General features: G+C 40.6%; 1 protein-coding gene across 1 annotated transcript in view; it reads left to right on the top strand.

Moving 5' to 3' along the window:
- Positions 1 to 424: 424 nt before the first annotated feature.
- Positions 425 to 19,103, top strand: part of rem2 (RAS (RAD and GEM)-like GTP binding 2) — a 28,182-nt gene continuing 9,503 nt past the window's right edge. The window contains exons 1-4 of the mRNA XM_042498099.1: positions 425 to 829; positions 4,233 to 4,569; positions 6,829 to 6,902; positions 16,711 to 16,888. Of these exons, the coding sequence (XP_042354033.1) occupies positions 818 to 829; positions 4,233 to 4,569; positions 6,829 to 6,902; positions 16,711 to 16,888 (601 nt within the window). The 5' untranslated portion in view covers positions 425 to 817. The remainder of the gene's footprint in view (positions 830 to 4,232; positions 4,570 to 6,828; positions 6,903 to 16,710; positions 16,889 to 19,103) is intronic.

Below are 19,103 nucleotides of genomic sequence, written 5' to 3' on the forward strand. Positions count from 1 at the left end.
CATAATCAGGTTGTTTAATGACAACTTCTTCTGGTCATTTGAGGTAACCAAGAAGCACAATATAACCTCACTCATTTGTACAAACAATCACAGGGAGGTGTCCCTCTGCCTCCCTCTTGCGGCAGCTTTATGTCACAGCTACAAAACACTGAATATCTGCTGTGTGTCCCTGAGGAAAAACCCTCACCGGTGTTTGACCAAAGCACATATTCGAGGGAATCTGTGCACCTGAGCTTATATTTACACTGGATGAACGCAGCGTGGGCCACTGCATCCCTACCACCATCTCCAACTAAATCCATGGGAGGATCAGTCAGTGTACACACTCAAGGACGCCCCCCATACACACTTTGCAGAAGAGAGAGAGAGAGAGAGAGAGAGAGAGAGAGAGAGAGATTCAGGTAGTAACTGGAGGTGGGGAGGGACGCGCAGTCGGTGCTGGCCATTGGGACGCCAAAAGGACAGGAGGGGATGTGTTGTTGTGCTGATGGCTCTCATTCTTCCTCCTATAAGAACTCGCTTTTTATTTCAAACGGAAACGCAGGTGTAGCCTCCTCATCCCCTCCCTCCACACCATCAACATACTACTTATCCCAGTTTTCCTTGCGCCGCATCTCTCCCTCCAAGTCACCAGAGGAGGATTTTTACGCGCCGGATGGGAAGAATATCATTATGTTAAATGAAATGTGGCGCGTCTCTTTTGTGCACCGCCTGATGCCGCCGCTGTGAATGTGTGCCACCCAGCACAGATGACCTGAGCCGGGCGGCAGAGGCAACTACAGCGCTTGTTCCTTAAAGAGAAGACTTTTTGATAACCATGGCTGACCAGGTAAATCGACACCTTTTTTTTCCACCTTCCTTTATCCCACCTCGTGCGCTCTGTACAATAGCCAAGACTACAAGCGCACACACCCTCTAATGTGTAGCCTATAATAACACGAGATCGATTTATTGTTTTTACGCAGCACATTCTCCTTGTTATCTCTGTGTGGGAATTGAGTTTAGAATTTGGAGCTTGTATTTATCTTTACGCGAATGTGATGTAAAAATAATACTACAGAGAAGCGCGTCTGTGCCACTCAGTATTGACTTCATAGTAACATTTATATGTCTCATAGTATTTTCCGCTCTAGGCGAAATGTTGGATTTTGTGTCATATTTGTAACCTGGTTCAAGGTTTGGCTATGATGCGGCTTTTGTGTTAACAGTTCTTCTCCGATCTATCTTTTTCTCTTAGTGGACCGTTTCAGATTCTTTCACAGATAGTCTAAATTGCATTCTATTGAGCGCGACAGTAAACGTGGTTTAGAAAAATCAAAGTACACCAGACATAACTGGGCTGCATCTGCTAAAAGAAGCAGCAGACAGTGTAATTGGGCCGTAACGACCGAAGAATAAAAACATTGCCTGTAGTATTAATTTTGTATTGTGCACCGTTGTTTGCCCCAGTTTCTCGACAGCCTGGCGAGAGAAGCAGATTAACCCTTGACACACTGCCTCAGCCCGCGGTCAGAGTTTCCTGTCTCTGCATGTACAGCTCCCCTGAGCGCCGCTGACAATAAAGGCCATGCTTAATTGATTAGCTCGTTCAATTAACCTAATTGAGCTACCCGAGTGAGCCTGTGTGAATGATGTATGGGTGTGTGTGAGTGAGAGAGCTACATAACTGTGTCACAAGCTGCCACACCTTAGCTACATATATGAAAAATAATTACAATACCGTTGACTATTATAACTGTACTTAACTGTACTGTAATATACTTTACAACACATTACACATTACTACACCATACTATATTACAGCACATCACATACATAACACTATTCTATACTACAGTATATTATACTGTACTATACTATACAACATTACATTATACAACATTCTACTACACCACTGTAGCCTACTTAATTATAAACTATTCGATATTACCCTGTACTATACTATACAATAATGCTTTACTCACCACTTTACTGTACTGTAGTACAGTATAGTATAGTACACAACACTACATACTACATTCACTACATATACTATTCTACACTATACCATATTGTGCAACACTATCGTACTATACTATACTATACTATACTATTCTAAATAATACTGTATTATACAGTACAATAATACATTACAGAACTCTACACTATATATTGCAGTGCATTACATACACAACAGTCTACAGTCACACCACACTATACTATAACAAACTATATAACAATATATTACACAAAACTACACAAAACAATATATAAGTCTACAGTTTATCATATTCTAACAGAATATTGTAACTTTACTACACAATACAGAACAATATTACATAAAATGCATATACTTTTTTCATCACATTCCACATAACACCATACTGTATCATACAATACTACACATTACCACACACTCACGGAATCACGGAAACAACAGTGTCTGTACAGCACCACACTATTCTATACTCTACTATACTATACTCTGCTATACTATATAACAATATATTGCGCAACACTGCAATGTACAGAATCTTAAAGTACATTATATTACATACAGTACAATACTACACTATTTTACACTATTATTTATTTCAGTACATCACATTTTAAAAACACTAATACTGTACCATACAATACTATATTTCACGACACAATACTATACTACATTATAGTATACACTATACTTTTCTCTACTTCGCTACCCTTACTATATTACACTATACTATTGTGTAACACCACACCATGTATTTCAGTACATCACATACACAGCACTGTCTGCACGTCACTACTACACTACACTATATTTACTATATTTCACTACACTATGCATTAATATACTATACAGCAATATATTACACAATGCTATAAAATATAATATAGTCATCACATTACACCAAAGTATTCTGTACTGTACAATATTTCACTACCCAATCCTATGCTGCATTACACAATACTATAATGTATAATACTACATTCAAGTACAATACACTACACTACACTATACCGTGCTTTAACTAAATTACATGCTTCTCCACCATTTGATAATGCAATGCACTGTACTGTGCTATGCAGCACAGTACATGCTACTGCACATACATAAGAGTATATAATGTTACTAATAGTGCACTATGGTAATTATACAGTATTCAAAGTATGTTATGAAGACAAACCAAAAGCAGAAAATGTGTGCTATGGAAACAAAGTAACTAGGTACACCTGTACAAACTAACAATCTAATGCAATTATGTGCAAAATCCCTGAGATAAAGCCTAACTTTTTTGAATCTCATAAACCGCAGTTTCTGTTGGCACTGTGTCAGAGAGGTGTTGATTCATCTTATAGTAACAGATTTTCATCTGTGGTGGTGCCTGAAATAAATCACATATATATTCTAATGTCCTGCTGTTACTATGTCAATACCCTTTAATCAAGCACCAATAAAGTACTTAGCTTTGCCACAGGCAAGACGCTGGGCCACAGAAGCCCCGGGATGCTGCTGGAGCTAGATTAATTGCTGTTTTAATATTGATGAGGGTCATCTACGGTCGACCTGCTGTGGCAAACACACTATTATGCACATACACAGACATACCTACCCACACAGGAACTTTTCTCAGCCAAACTATTTTTCTGCAGAAAACTGCTGACAGCTTTCTTTTGTTGAAAAAAAAGTAGGGATGGAGCTCAAGACTTTATGTTTCTGACCCATTTTTGTGTGAATTCATGCGGGGGTCACTATGTACTCACTGTACAGTACAGAGCCACCATATAGAGCACCCATTACACACAACTGCAGCCTCTTGTCCTCGGTCTCTCCCTTGTGTTTCTTTCACAATGCCCCTCTTCCTCTTTCTCTCCTTTTTCTCTCTCTCTGTGAGTCCTTATCAACCTGCTGTCTTCTGGCCTCCTCACATATACACACACACACACTTTCTCCCCCCTACTCTAGGTTTCCTTTTAACACACTGCGTCTTCATCAGGATCTTTCTCTCACACTGCCACTTATCTGACTCACCTCCACTGTCATCACCTCACTCCTCTTTTCACCCAAAAACACACACTGTGGAAACGCCCTTCCCCCATTCTTCAGTGCTAACATGTACCACTACAGTGTTGCAGGTAAATCTGTAGCATGTTTGAACCTCTTGGACTATTTGCAAGCACAGGCAAGAGCACCATGTGTGTTTCCCAATAGCTCAGTTTTTACACTTACATGTGGTTTTTTGTTATCCATCTCAATTTCATTCTAGTACAGTATGTTTCTCACCACTGCGCCCCCCCTCCGGCGTGGAAGCACACCGCTGCCTCTCAAACACCAGCTGCGAAGGGAAGAGGCCGTGTCTGAGGACTGCGATTGGATCCCGGGCATTGAGGAGCCTGCCACGTTGCCTATCAGTGACACAGCGGTGCCTCGAGATGAGTCCTTCAGCCAATCAGCCACCGCCCAGTCGACTTACCACAGCCACGGCGGGGCATTGAGGATAGTGTTACTGGGACAGAATGGCGTGGGGAAATCGTCACTAGCCTTATCTCTGGCTGGGCAGTCTGACAGATCCCTCTCTATAGACTCTGAGACCCAAGCATGTGGTAAAAACTGGGATAGGGGATGGTGGAGTGTGTTTTTGTGTGTGTGCACCTGTGTCAGGACTGGCAAACCTATTTAAATCTGTCTAAAGGGTTAGAAAAGCTTCATTTAAACATTCCTCACAAAATGAAGCACCTGTCTATTGGCATGATGTCAACTTGACATTCCCTATTGACTGGTGGGTGGAATCGTTGTGTAACCTCTGGACAGGGCCATGCTATTCTTTTCCCACATTTTCCAAGGTTTTTATGCTAAGCTAAGCTAACCAGCTTCGAGCTGTAGCTTCATCTTCAATGAACAGATATGAGAATCTTATCTAACTCTCAGCAAGAAAAGGAATTACTTATCTCCCCCTTAGGTATATTTCTGTTTAAAGCCTCTGTCACTAGGTGTGTCTGTCGTACACAGAGGATAATGAGCCCCTGTTCTCAACCAGCCAATCGATAAGTCACTGTCACTATGAGGCAAATGTTCTCCCAAATGCATAAAGCTGACTTGCCCCTGACTCATGCCATACAGTATTCATCACTGCCCATGTAGTACACTTTGATTCATGCATCATAAATGGACAGAAAAAGCACTTCCATCCTAGGAGCTTGTACACATTTTCATGATGCCGTTCTCATTCTCATTCTGAATAATGTGCTGAATTATTCTGTAAGCTACACATCGAAACTGCAAAGTGCAAATCAAACAAACAAAAACAAATCAATTATCAGCACCCTTATTTAATTAACACTTTTTTAAAATGCTTTTGACCAGATGCTCTAGCACCATATCAGCTCTGAGAGGATTAACACCTATCCAATCAATATGTGTCCTCACCAAGTAATTATTACTGGAAGACAGCAAGACCTGATTAACACCAAGAGATTCAGTGTGCTTGAGATATCTTGAGATAGACATGTCCTTTATCATAGCTGGTTTTCCAATCTATTTCAAGCTATTTTAGCTTGATGTGTGTTTTAAAAGCCTCCAAGGAGTTACAGATAGTGTTGTTTCTGTATTGATAAATGGTCAACAACCATTTTTCAGGGGTTTCAGGGGAACTTCGCAGTGAAATGCAAACAATAGCTTTCTCCGAGTCTATATATGATTCTTTGTTATTGTCAACAAATCCCATGAAAAGCAACAAACAATGACTACTTGATCTATTAACAAGAACTGTCTTTGTAATGCTGTTTTAAGGCACTGTTCATATGTTTAACTACAAAAGGCAAAGCGTCAAAATTTGGAAATATTTTACTTAATGATAAGCCAGTAATTGATCCAGTAATTAATGCACTGATGGGAGTAAAGACCGAAGCAGTCCCAAGTAGTCTATTGAGGAGACAGGTTTGGGTGGTGGATGGGTCACAATGAACTGGACATTAAGGTGCATCCTCACTAAACCTAACCTCTGTAAGGACATAGCGTCACTCATTGGACCCTAATTCATAAGATATCAAAAACACTGTTGAGTGTACATTGTTGAAGGATATAATACAAACCTGTTTATAAGAATATGTTGTTTGTGTAGTCAAAGCCTGATATATCATAAAACATCACTGAGCCACAGTATCTTACTGTGTGACTTTTCCCCTCTTTAAGATGAGCTTTGGTACTGTAGATGATTATGGGTCAATCTTACATAGACCCTCCTGCTGCATTAAAACTCAATATTGCACTTAATGTGTATTAATCCACTGCTGAAAATAGTCCCCAACAAATACATAATTTACTCCTGTTTGAGTAACTTCCCAAAAACTGCAGTGCCCAGCTTTATTTTAGGAAACTACTGAGTATTTATGAATGATGAAAATCTAGGCCAGGGCCACCAAAAGGGAATTTGGAAAGTGTTAAATAAGACATTGTTGTCTTTCTTTTTCTTTGAGATTTATTGAAAATAACAAAAAGTATAGATTTTCACCAGGGTTATCCTTTAAATTTGAATAAATGTCTGGATAAGACAGTCCTCATAAAGATAAGGCGCAGATGTCTGAAATGGGTTTTCAGTACCGCTTTAAGAACAGTGGGCCACATAACCCAATTTGAGCATGTTCACAAATCTGATTTAAGGTGCCTTGAGTAGGTCAAGAACTTTTTAAAGGACCTAGATTCATTTGTCAACATTTTAAGCAGTCACTTAATTTAATATTGCAGCTCATTTAGACTCCACAATGCATGCTGTCATATTTTGGTATTACAATATGAAGTGCCTCCACTATTTTATGGCAATGGGTGTGTGTGCTGATGTGTGTTACATGTGTATTTGCTTGCAGGCGAAGGCTATGAGTGCTCAGTGACCGTCGACGACGAAGACAGTAAAGTCATAATCTTTGACAACTGGAAACAGGTGAGTTACAGACTGTCAGCTTCACACCTCAGTTACTCTCTTGTTTATCACATACGGTTTAGAGCGACTGCCTGTCTGTATGTGCTCTGTTGACCTCCTTCTCTCTAAGCCTCACTCTTACATTCACTGCAGGTTTATAAGAAATGGAAAAAGCCATTTGTTCAGGTTCTCTGATGGGCAAATTATTTGTGTGTATTCGGGTGTAAAAGAGAGTGTGTACATACTCAAGCTTTAATGTGCACAAGTGTGCGTCTGTGTGTACAGGGAATCCTGCAGGAGCAGCTGCGCTCACTGTACTCGAGCTTTTTGAAGTTCTCTCATTCGGAAAAGTGGAAATCACTCTTGTTAGCCTTACTTGTTTCCATTCAAATCTACAGTTAACAGGGAAATTTCGGCAAAGGCTAAAAACTGCTGTGGCTGTGCATCACAAGCCTTTTGAGCGGAACGGTGTGAGTGAGTTAATGTGACCCGTGGCAAATGGTTTTTGAGCAGGGAAAAACCAGACAGCGGCGGACAGGAATAACAGTTCGTCAAAACAGCTTCTCATCACACTGACGACATTGCTTGAAATTAAAAAGCATGCGGTCATTAATGCCTATTAATAATGTGATGGAACGGTCAAGCTCTCTAATTAGTGTGTGGGGTGGATCATCTCTAATGCATCTTATTCCAGATGTCCACTCGCCCTTCAGGGACTCTCCCCTTAAGGTTGAATTATACACATGCAGCTACATTTAGCTCTGGGGAACTCCACTGGATCATTTCCTCACTTCCTCGCTGTTTCTGTAAGCTCTCTCTTTCTTTTCTCACCCCCAATTTAGTTGCCCTCCCTTCCTGCTACTGTCATCATCACCAAATCTCCATGTCCATTCACTCCTTTTGTTGCTTTTTTTGTGGCGCTCGCTCGCCTCTTTCCACTGGCCCTTTTCTGCCATGGTTAAATCTCGCTGAGCGTTAATTACATTTGTTATTCTGTGCGTGTTAATACGAGGCAGGGCATTAAGGCTGAAGCAACAGACCCAGGCCGGCAGGGAGCTTGGAATAACTCCAGGGCCGTCTGCAGCGGGGGGAGGCAGAGAGGACTGGACAGCGTCCCAGATCATCCACTAATTCATACTCGTGTTTTTGTGCTTTTTATACACATAGAAACACACACACACAGAGCCAGGTGTGCAGACAGATGTTGTCCAGCCTCCTAACACGTGTTGTGACCCTGAACTGGCATGGCATTAACCGCCAGTCCCAAGAGTGGAACTGAAAGTGTTCTCCATGGGGCACCCCAACCTACACCCAAGTTACTATAGCAACATGCAAAGACACACAAACACACAGACACACTGTCACGTATGCACATACAGACTTAATCACTCATGCATAAGATCACGCTACAACAGTCAGCATCCAACACTGTTGGCTGCATGGCGTCTTATGTTCTCTGGCCAGGCCGAACGACGCTTCGTCATTCCCCTGCAACACAAACTGCCAAAAAAGATGAAAAACTGTTACATTCACACTCAGTGATTGTTCCTTCAAGTGCTTTCTTGGCTTGACTCGCAGCTGATTGACACATGAAGGTCTAGCTGGAGCTGTAATTTTCCCAACTGCAGTGCAGGGAGCGGCGCACAACAAACCGCAGGTAGAGCTCAACGTGAGTGTAGAAACATATACATTGATTCTGCTGACAGACGCGCACATGCTGCATCGGCATGGTCAAATATGTACAACACACACCAGCATGCACATGCAGAGAATGCTGAGAGTCTGCTCAGCCAGACGCTGGGACGTTGTGAGTGTTGTTGACGTCACAGGGGTTGGATGGTTTAAATAAGTCATCCATGTGCCCAAAATAGCAACACTGGCACACTTGGCATTGACCTAGCCAGCCCATGCTGCCCTTCGCTTTTAGACTGACATTGGTTGTGTAATGTATCTCTTAAACAGCCAAGTGGGTTCGGTATGTAGTGTGGGAGATTTAGGTCACTGAGGAACCAGAGGCGCCCTGTCACCCTTTTCCTGTGATGTGTGTTTATCTATCTTAGTGTCTGTGTGTCCATGCATGTGTCTGAATTTTCGGAGTTGCCATTATTATTTGATATCTTGAAATTAAAATATTTATCAAAGACAACTAAAAGGTACAGTCTGAAGCCTTTAAAAATGTAGGACAGTGATGTATATGTGTACTTATCAGCGTGCAGTGAGGAGAATTTGCTGTTGCCCCCGGAGGACAGGGTCATTTATTATGTTGAAGCAAATTAGAGAAAAGGTCCAGGATGTAATTTGGAAGAGGACAATTGCTGCTTGACCACATTCTTTTGCCCATTTAGGAGGAAGAAAAACATTGTTAGACCATCCAGTTCTTGGAACAGAGACTGATTTTGGCATTGTCTCTAGGGGTGGTCTTTTCCTGAACATCTTTCTATTTCCTGTTTTGCTGTTCTGCAGTCTGAGAGTCATTCTGGACTGCTAACAGTTTATCAGTTCTTGCCACAAAAGCTATTACACCTTAACAGTTTTGTTTGTTTTAGTTTTCACATGGGAGTAACAGCTCAGTTTATTTGTTTGGAATACCTGGTATGAACCAAAATCAAGAAAAGCTATATGCTCCATCATAATTAAGGGCGAGATATCAAAATCCTATTAAATTTGACATGGAGTTTTTTTTTTATATCGGGTAGATAGCCGGAAATACACAAAAAAGCACCCATTTTCCTTTCTTCTTTTTGACAGTATAATACGAGATTTTCACTGACAGGTTTGAAGTGATAACACTCCACCTTTAATACAGCCACAGGCGTGCAATCATTTCACCATCTAACAGCAAAAAGGCCCACTTGCTTGCGGGGCTTACAGTAATCATATGCCAAAGATATGTAGATGTCCAAAAAAACATTAAACCACATAACAGCAAACATTGCATTAATTATATTATCGCCACCCTCCAAATCAATTATCAAAACAGACACAGCAGAGAATACCAATCCAAGTTCCCTCCTACCTTCATGTTTATTTGTCCAAAACAGCCCATTAAACATCCAAAATTTCCCTGCCTGTTCCTTGACTGCCTACATCTTAAGCAGTTTAATGTCCTTTTGCTGTCCATTACCTCAGCGAGGTCCAATTTTGGCCTGCTTAGGGTCGGACTGGCCAGCTAGTTTGAGGAAATTCATCAAACTTGATTGTTTTTTTTTGCCATTTGACCAGTTTCCTCCTTGCCAGTCTTGGCAGACTTTCTTAACACCATGTGCTGCGTAACCTAAAGTGCCGGGAGGATCCGGATCCTTTTTCAGCAGCATCCGGCACAAATTAAGCCCTGGTTACTAGTAATAACATTGTTTCTTGGTAGAAAAATATTAGCATGAGTAGAAATTGATATTTGTTAGCTAGCTGTAGGCCTGTGGCATGGTAGCTAACGACGTAGACACACCAAACCAACATCAAAGAACCAGTGGCAACAAGGACCACGGTTCTATTGCCTCGTGTTGTGTCTCAACCAAAAAAGTTGGACTTAAACACATGGCAAAGGCTACAGCCAACAGAAAACAAACATGTATGTTCTACTCTCCATAGCAGCAGGAAATGGTAGTCTGTATTTGTCATTCAAAGATGCAAACCACGGGAACAACATATTGTGTGTTTGTGTGTCCCCTTTTATTTTAATTCTGACGTTGTTGCCGATGAGATCATGGGATGAGGAGAAGCTGCTACAGCAGTAAATGCAAACTTTTAGACCAGGTGCAATGAACCATTATGTTTCACTTTCACTGTGCCTGATGTTCTGCTGCTCCGTCTGTGCCCAGAGTACACTCTGCACTCCGAGTGTAGTCCTATGCATATTCAAATGGTATTGTTTTCTTCTTTCCACTTGAGAAAGATTTTCCTGTAAAAATGCATTTAGCTGCTCCACTATATATACATTCAAATAGTACTCTGAACAGTCCAGGTCCAAAAATAGAAAATCAATTTGTACAAGGGCATTACTGTATAAATATAAAAAATGCAGTAAATTTTCACAAAATGGTAATAAAGTAATGCAATTCTTGTGTCCTGGAGGGAAATCCTCGTTTATCCTCCCTCAATAGGTGAGGTCAGAGGTCAACTACAGAACAGCATCCCTCGAACTGGTAGGGATTCTGGGATTTACTAATGAATACTTCAGCAGAGTGGAGGCTCTGCATGCTGCAGCCTTAATCTGAGTCATGCAGGGACAGTCACTACACCAGCCTCCTTTGTGTGTACGTGTGTATTTGTGTGTCTAAGGTGGCTGGTTATCACGGCAGCAGTAGTCTGCATGTCGCACTCTATCTGTGCTGTAATGTCATCTGCATTCTTTGATGATGTGGTCATTCGTTGTCATTGGTGCTTCGCTTATGCAGTGTGTGTTTGCATGTATTTGTGCGTGCATGTGTGTGGCCTAGCCAGTGCAGGCCAGATGGCCTCAGTAATATATTTCCTTAGGGAAGCGTGGTCTCTGTGCAGCAGAAAGTAAGCAAGAGAAAAATAACAAACCCACTAACTCAGCATTCCGTCTGCACTAAGCTTTGTCATCCTATTATCAGATTTTGACTTAGCTACCAGAGTAAAGTACTCTTCCCTCTACTCCTTCCTCTTCCCTCCCTTTTCCTGTCTTTCTTTCATTCCCTTCATTCATCACCCCTGCATCTTTATTGATCTGCTTGCTCTTTCATTTTGCTCTGACAGGCAGGCAGATAGAACACAAGTCAAAGAAGCAGATGTGTGCCAAGAACGTGTTCGCTTTCGATAAAAATGTCAGTATTAAGGTCTATGTATTTATCTGTGGATGTTTGTGTGAGCAGGTGGGGATGCCTTTGACCTTTTGTTTTCATGGTAAGGCCTGTAAGCTGCTTTGCTCATGTATCTTGCTCTGCAAAGTGAATTACTTGGGAACCAATAGATTGGAATAGTTCAAGTTTTGTGTTCCAGGAAGTTGGGAGCATGCTGTATAATGAGGGGTGTTTTCTGCCTTGTTTCACTACTGGAAAGAATAATAGAGTGCTTGCAGAGCCACAGCATGTCATGCAAATCATGCTCGACAAGTGATGTCCTCACAGTTAATGGTCACTGTAGTGCTTGAGCAAATTGGTATGTCAGTGTGTTTTTGAGTGCATGTTAATATATGTGTGTATAGTTTCTGTGCATATAAAAAGCCTGTGAAACATATGAATATTCCAGTTAAGTGGTTTGTTAAAGTCAACTGCAACTCCACTGATAGCTCTGAGAAACTCCAAGGCTTCTCACTGGACATTAGGCGTGCACAAACCATGATGAATCTCCCTTTCAGAAAGAAAAATCGTGTCTGTAAGTTGCACTGATGAAAGCGGGGTTGGAAACCATGCTTTCTGTGAGGTTTTATTGAATTTGTTTTTCTTATCTACATCTGCACCAGAAACAGGAAGTAGTGGAAAAATTGATTCTTAGAAAGCCTGGTTTGTGACTCTTTTTATTGGTGGAAAAGATAGGCCTGTCTGTCTATTTATCATGGTGTTTGAGGGCTTGAATGATTGCTCCAGAGGACGGTGTTTAAACAGTTGAGACGGTAGGAAGAGCTTGACCAATACATTCCACATGATATATTATCAGTCGATTATAGTACGGGTGTATATTTCAGACAATTAGTAAAAAAAAAAAACAAAACTGCAGTACAGAAGTGATGAATATGTGTGAATTATTTTTTTATTTATATGTGTTGCAATTATCCTGCTCAGCACATATCTTGAGAATATTTCAATGACTAAACACCTCAAGGGACCTCATTAAAAATTCTTGTTTACATTATGTGTTTATGTTATAACCTCAACAATTAGCACTAGTGGTGAGTTCCATGAAACTAAAGCTATCAGTAAGATGGATAGTAATACACAGTCATAAATGATGGGCAACTGCATTAGGCACTTGGCAGAGACATTTCAGGATGTAGGCCCAAAGCAACAGTCGCCCACCATTATTTATTCATAATTTCAACATAGAGCCAACTGTGTACATGTAGGTTTGAATACAAATTAGTTGTGAACTTACGGCTGCGTAATTATCTAGGTATGAAGAGCTCAGCCTCAGCATTTAGAAAATCGAGATGTGTTCATATACCCTGAAGTATTAAGGCACTACATGACCAAACGTATGTGGACACCTGAACATTATGGCTATATGTGATTGTTGAGCTTATTATTTAATAACCATGCGCAGTAATCTGCAGCTATAACAGCTTGCATTGCTCTCAGAAGACTTTACACCAGATTTTGGAACCTTGCTTTTGGGATTTTCGCCCAGTCAGCCACAGGAGCATTAAGAGAGGTTGGGCACTTATGTTTTTTGCAGGCTTTTCTCATACACTCTTACTTACAAATTACTTAAGTAATGCATCACAATTCATATATATCCCATATAGTCATGAGCCACTAAGAGTAAAGAAGAAACTTTCATGACTTGCCTGAACCCAACCATTGTAACATTAAGTCTAACCTTCGTAACTTAAATTTCCCAAGTCTAACTGTTGTAACTGCAATCGCGTAAGTCTAACCTTCGTAACTTTACCTACCAAAGTGTAAACTTCCTAACCTAACACCCCTGAACCCTAAATCCCCAAACCATCTAACTTTCATAACTTAACTTGCCTAAATCTAACCTTCCTAACTTTACTTGCCTAAACCTAATCTTCATAACTTCACTATCCTACCTTCATAACTTTACTTGCATAAATCTAAGCTTTGTACTTTTACTTGCCTAAACCTAACCTTCATAATTTAACTTGCCAAAACCTAAACCCTATAACTATACTTGCCTAAACCATCTTCAACGGGTAAACTTAACCTTCATAATTTTACTTTCCGAAACCTAACCTACTTTAACATTATGTAACTGGTGGTGCACTAATTTGTTAGATAGCATACACATATATATATGGACTGGTGTCATGCAGCCCACCTATAATTTTAACATAAAAATGTTGACAGAATTCATCTGCATACTTTTGGCCATGCAGTGTAGCAATGAAGGGAGTGTACAGGAAGATAACAATCAAATGAAACATCACAAGCATCCACTGTTGAGGGAAAATAGCCTGGTCAGCCTGATGAGTTCTTTGTTATTGCGATGATTTAATTGGTATTTTCCCTGAATGCCCACTGATCTGTGCATATTTGCATATGATTTAAATATTGCTCTATGTGGGCTTGGCTTTTGATTTTGTGTGTTAGTCCATGTGATTGTATGTACTGGGGGGAGTAGGTATTGACAGATGGCCTGCTCCCTGTGAACAGAGAGGAGCTGCTTAATCGAGAGAAAGAAAGAGAGGGAGGGAGGGAGTTGGCACTGTCCTGACTTGCTCTGCCTCCGTTTGATAGAGAGGTGTATTTACTTGCTCACAGTTTTTCCTCCTGAAGCACTCCATCACACTCCTAATTGATGTCCACTCTGTGTTTGTACTCCTTTGCTTACAAAGATTAGTGCTGTCTCTCTCCGTTTTCTCTCTCTCCTTCTCTCTGTCTTGTTGTTTCCATTCATCCTCCTCTTCCCTAAATCAGACAGTGACAGGTGGTGGAGCCGCCTTCCACGCCAATGGCTCCTTTCCCTCCTCCTTTCTCCGCTCCCTGTCTTTTCCTGTGCTCCGTCAAACAGACAGGAGAGCCAAGGCGCTCCCTACGAATTTCCTGCTCCAGGGTCTGATCCGATACTACTTGGCTGCTTTGAGACAGTGTGAATTTTTCAGGCGTCTAAAACTCTCTGGAGAGCTGGAATTTACCTTCAGGGTGGTGGATGTAGGGCAAGGGCATCCACATACTCGCACATACACACAGACTATATGTAGTCCAAAGTCAGCGGGGCAGATTGGGTTATCTTGTGGGAATAACATGCTTTCATATTGATTTAGTCACCTGTGTTCACGGCTTCAGAGGCCTATTTCAAGTTGAAGTACAATTTGATTGTGTTTACAGCTCCTCGGGTCAGAGTTCTGCAGTGTATAGAAATAACACAATTGGAAGTTATAGATTTAAGCTTCAAGTAGAATTATAACAATCCCCCATTTGAGCAAGTTTACAGTGAAGTCAAGTAAAAGCTTCTGAGCTCAAGACTGTAATATAAGCTTTATTTTCTGGCATTGACTTATAAACACTGAACAGAAATACTTTGTTGACACAGTGGGAATACTAAAAATTACATTTGAACACTACAGTCAGAGTGTGTGCTTCACTATGAGGAATCCATCTGGCTATAAAATAATTGGCCCTGTATTTCTTCTTATCCTACACTGGGTCTCTTTTGTTTTAATCAAGAGAGAGTGGGACTTTGACTGTAAAAATACTGTGGAGTCTGATCTCAGGTTTCTGTCTTGGGGGAAAAACAGTTTGTATTGATTGTGCTTGTCCAGTTAATGTGTGTTTTAACCTCTTAAACCCCACTGCAATCACAAGAACCTAAAACCTAAAGTATAGTGAAGATGCCAAGGCTCCCAAAAATATTTAAATTGTCATGATGTCTGAGATATATTACAGTAAGTGCACATGACTTCTAATATTTTCAATTTAAAGCAGTGTTGTTCCAGACATAAAAACACAAATACTTGTTTTGTGGAATCACTGGGAAGACGACAATGACAGAAATAAAATCAGAACACAAGTGGTAGGCTGGAGACAAATGATAGACACAGGTGTCTCTACTGTCCATTTGTGTTTGGATCACCAAAACATATGTCAATACCAGATGTAAACAGGCTCAAAACACTGCATGGAGCTGAGGGCAACTGTAAAGTTGTGAGGCAATTCTCTATGGACATGTCTCTATGGTTGACATCATCTATTACACATAATCAGTTGACTTATTTGTTCATATTGTGCAGGGAAAAATAGGAACCATGTGGTTAAAAAGTTTATGTTCTTTGGTTATATTTTAAACAAAGAAAGTGAATCACATGAAAAGCTACAATGCTGTGTGACACAAATTGTGCATACCTAATCCTCTTGACCACAGGCTTCACACTTAAATCCAAAATTGGATTGCATTTTGCTTAGCACTTCATAATCATGGGGAATTATTTTTACTAAACCCTGAACCATATGGCGAAGCCCCTGTGCCTAATATCACTCACTAAATTAGCAGACCTTTGACAAGTATGATTATTATTTGGGGATGAATAATTGGGTCACCAAATGATCAGATGGGAGAGATTTGGCCATGATTGCTCTCTGGATATGATGACTTAAAAGCTGAGATTTTGTTCAAGTTACAGCCAGAAGAACTTTGCCATGACCTATTTTACAATTGTGAACCACCTTCAGTCCAACGTAAATTCAGCTGGCAGAATCAGGGAGAGAAAACGAGAGAGGACAAAGATGGTCCCAGGCAGTTCCAAGCTGCTGTTTCTGCTAGAGCCACTTGTCCTAATTGAGCCTCTGTGACAGGAAGCCCCGATGGGATGTTTCGTGTTCACTGTCAAAAGGTTCAGGGGATTCAAAGCGAAGCGTGTCGCGTGTACAATCAAGTTGTGCAAAGCCTCCTTTGCGTCTTCTCATGGGACAGTGATAAAAACTTTGAGTGCCGCCTGCCTGGCATTAGCACTGATGTCCTTTCAGAGGCTAAGCTCCAGCAAAACAAAACAAGGACTTGAGGAGGAATAGGAGTTTAAACATCAAGGACAAACTGTTTATTTGTTGAAGTTTTTTTTGCGTAACGTGGAGCTACCTGGTATCTCACATCTATTCAGCTGTTATCGGACCTCTCCTCTATGTATGCACTACTAATCAGCTCCAACGAGGTGTTGTTTTATTAATGTGCGTGTGTGTGTTTGTATCCCCAGGACCTGTCCACTCTACAGTGTGATGTGTGTATCCTGGTCTTCTCAGTGACTGACAGGCGAAGTTTCCACCGCACCGCCCAGCTCCGCCTCCTCCTCAGGGAGTCCCAGCCACACACACCAATCATCCTGGTGGGCAATAAAAGCGACCTTGTCCGCTCCCGTGAAATCAGCTCTGAGGGTAAGTAGAGTGTTTGTAATGTAGACCTGTCATTCATGCACGCAACTGGCCATTCGACAATCCCCTCCCCCAACAGTGACCTCCCAATCGTATCTTAGCAACTATGTCTCAGCTAGCAGGGCAGGGCTGTCAGACTATGGATTACATAGTAGAAACCTAACCCAATGTTACTACCATGACCAAAACTACACTTAACAGGGTTACCAGCTATGTAACAGAAAAATACTTATATTCAATTGAGTACAATACAAAGACAAGATATTTAATGTTCAGACTGATAAACTGTTGTTTCTGTGAATATACACTCGTTCTAAATTAGATGTCTGCAACATGTTCCAAAAACATTGGGACAGGGTCATATTGACCACTATCTGACATCAACTTTTCTGTTAATAACACTCAGAAAGCGTTTGCATACAGATGACATTAACTGTTGAGGTTTTGAAAGTGAAATTCTTTCACATTCTTGCTCGATATATGACTTAAGATACTCAAAAGTCCAGGGTCTCTGGTGGTGTGTTTGCACATCATCACTTGCCACACACACTCAATGGGACACAGATTTGGACTGCAGTGCAGTACCAACTCTCTTACTACAAAGCCACACTGTTATAACATGTGCAGAATATAGATTAATATTGTCATGTTGGTATAAGCTGGGACATCCCTGGAAAAGATCATCTTGATGGCAGTATATGTTGCTCCAAAACCTGTTTGTACCTATTAATATTCATGGTACCATTTGAGATACGAGAGTTAGCCATGATGTCAGGGGCACTAATACACTTCTATACCATCACAGACACTGGATTTGAACTTTGTGCAAGTAAGGCAAGGGAAATTTATTCATATAATACATTTTATACCTAAAGACAACCCAAAGTGCTTTACAGATTAGACAAGTCAATGTTCATGGTAGGCCAATAAACAAGCATGCCCTGAAGGGGCAGAACAATAATAATTTCAATTCAATTTCAAGTTCAATTTGATCTATAAAATCCAATATCATCATTAGCCCCTCGCAACAGATAAGGAAAAAACTCACCCAGAAACGCACTTTCATGGGGAAAAATACAATCTGGATGGTCTTTTTCGTCTTTAGCCTGGAGGTGAAGACTTCCATCATGATTCAATAGGAAATATTAAAAAGTCATAGAGTTTTGAACCTAGTCATGCGCTTGCATTATCTTAATTAGCAAGTTAACTACAGCTAATAAAATCTGCCAATGATGGTTGACATTTCAGCTGACAGAATCGAGAGCCTACAAATTCAAAATAAGAATCTCAGGTTTGTCTACTTCTGTAATACATATAAAAGACCCACTGTTAAAAAAAGACTAATCATTTCTAGTGGGAAAGCTACCACTATTATCTTTTTAAATTTTATACCATATGTGTCATGTGAGAACTAAAGGCTTAAAGGAAAAATCAAGGTAACTGTGGAAGGCTTAGTTTCCATGTACCCAGACAGACGAAATGATGAACAAATGCCAGACTGCTGGGTGATGCAAGAAACGAAACGCACAAGAAACATTTGAAATGTAATCTTTTGTTCATTTCTTATAATGCCTTTCAAGATGCTCTTCAAATGAAAAATCTCAAATGGAAATTTTCTTGTAATTACAGTGATTGGCGAGATATTGATGCTTTTTTACTGCTGGTTACAATGGATTTGTGTAGTTAGGCACACATACAGACACATTTTCCCCTGGAGAACAATGGTAGAGCGCTCTGTGCAATTACTCATCCATCCCTTTTATTTACCCTCTTTTCTCTCCTTCTCTGTCTTGGCTCATCCGTCTCTCTGCCGTGGTATTCTACCATAAATCTTCCTCCAAGTCGACATCGTTCTCCATTAGAAAGACTCTTGGGGGATCTATCTTTGATGAGCAAAATCAATTTCTTCATTGTTTACAATATCCAGGGATAAATGCTCTGTTGGTAAACTCCTTGTGGGAAGAAAATTCTATCATCTATTATTGTTGTAAAGGGTCGTAAATAAAGAGCCTATAAAATCAATTTACCCCCATGGCTTTTTATGTTTTGTTTAACCACACAGTGTGTACGAAGATTTTTTGACAGTAAAGAAACAAATCTAAAAAAAAAAAATCCTATTTAAAAAAACAAATGGTTTGCCAGTCCCTCCATGAAACCAATCAGGATGGTATTTGTAGCCATGCAAGCACTGGGGCTTATAGTCAGTTGGCCACTCGAT

Source organism: Plectropomus leopardus, chromosome 12 (assembly GCF_008729295.1).
Source record: "Plectropomus leopardus isolate mb chromosome 12, YSFRI_Pleo_2.0, whole genome shotgun sequence".
Classification (NCBI taxonomy): Eukaryota; Metazoa; Chordata; class Actinopteri; order Perciformes; family Serranidae; genus Plectropomus; species Plectropomus leopardus.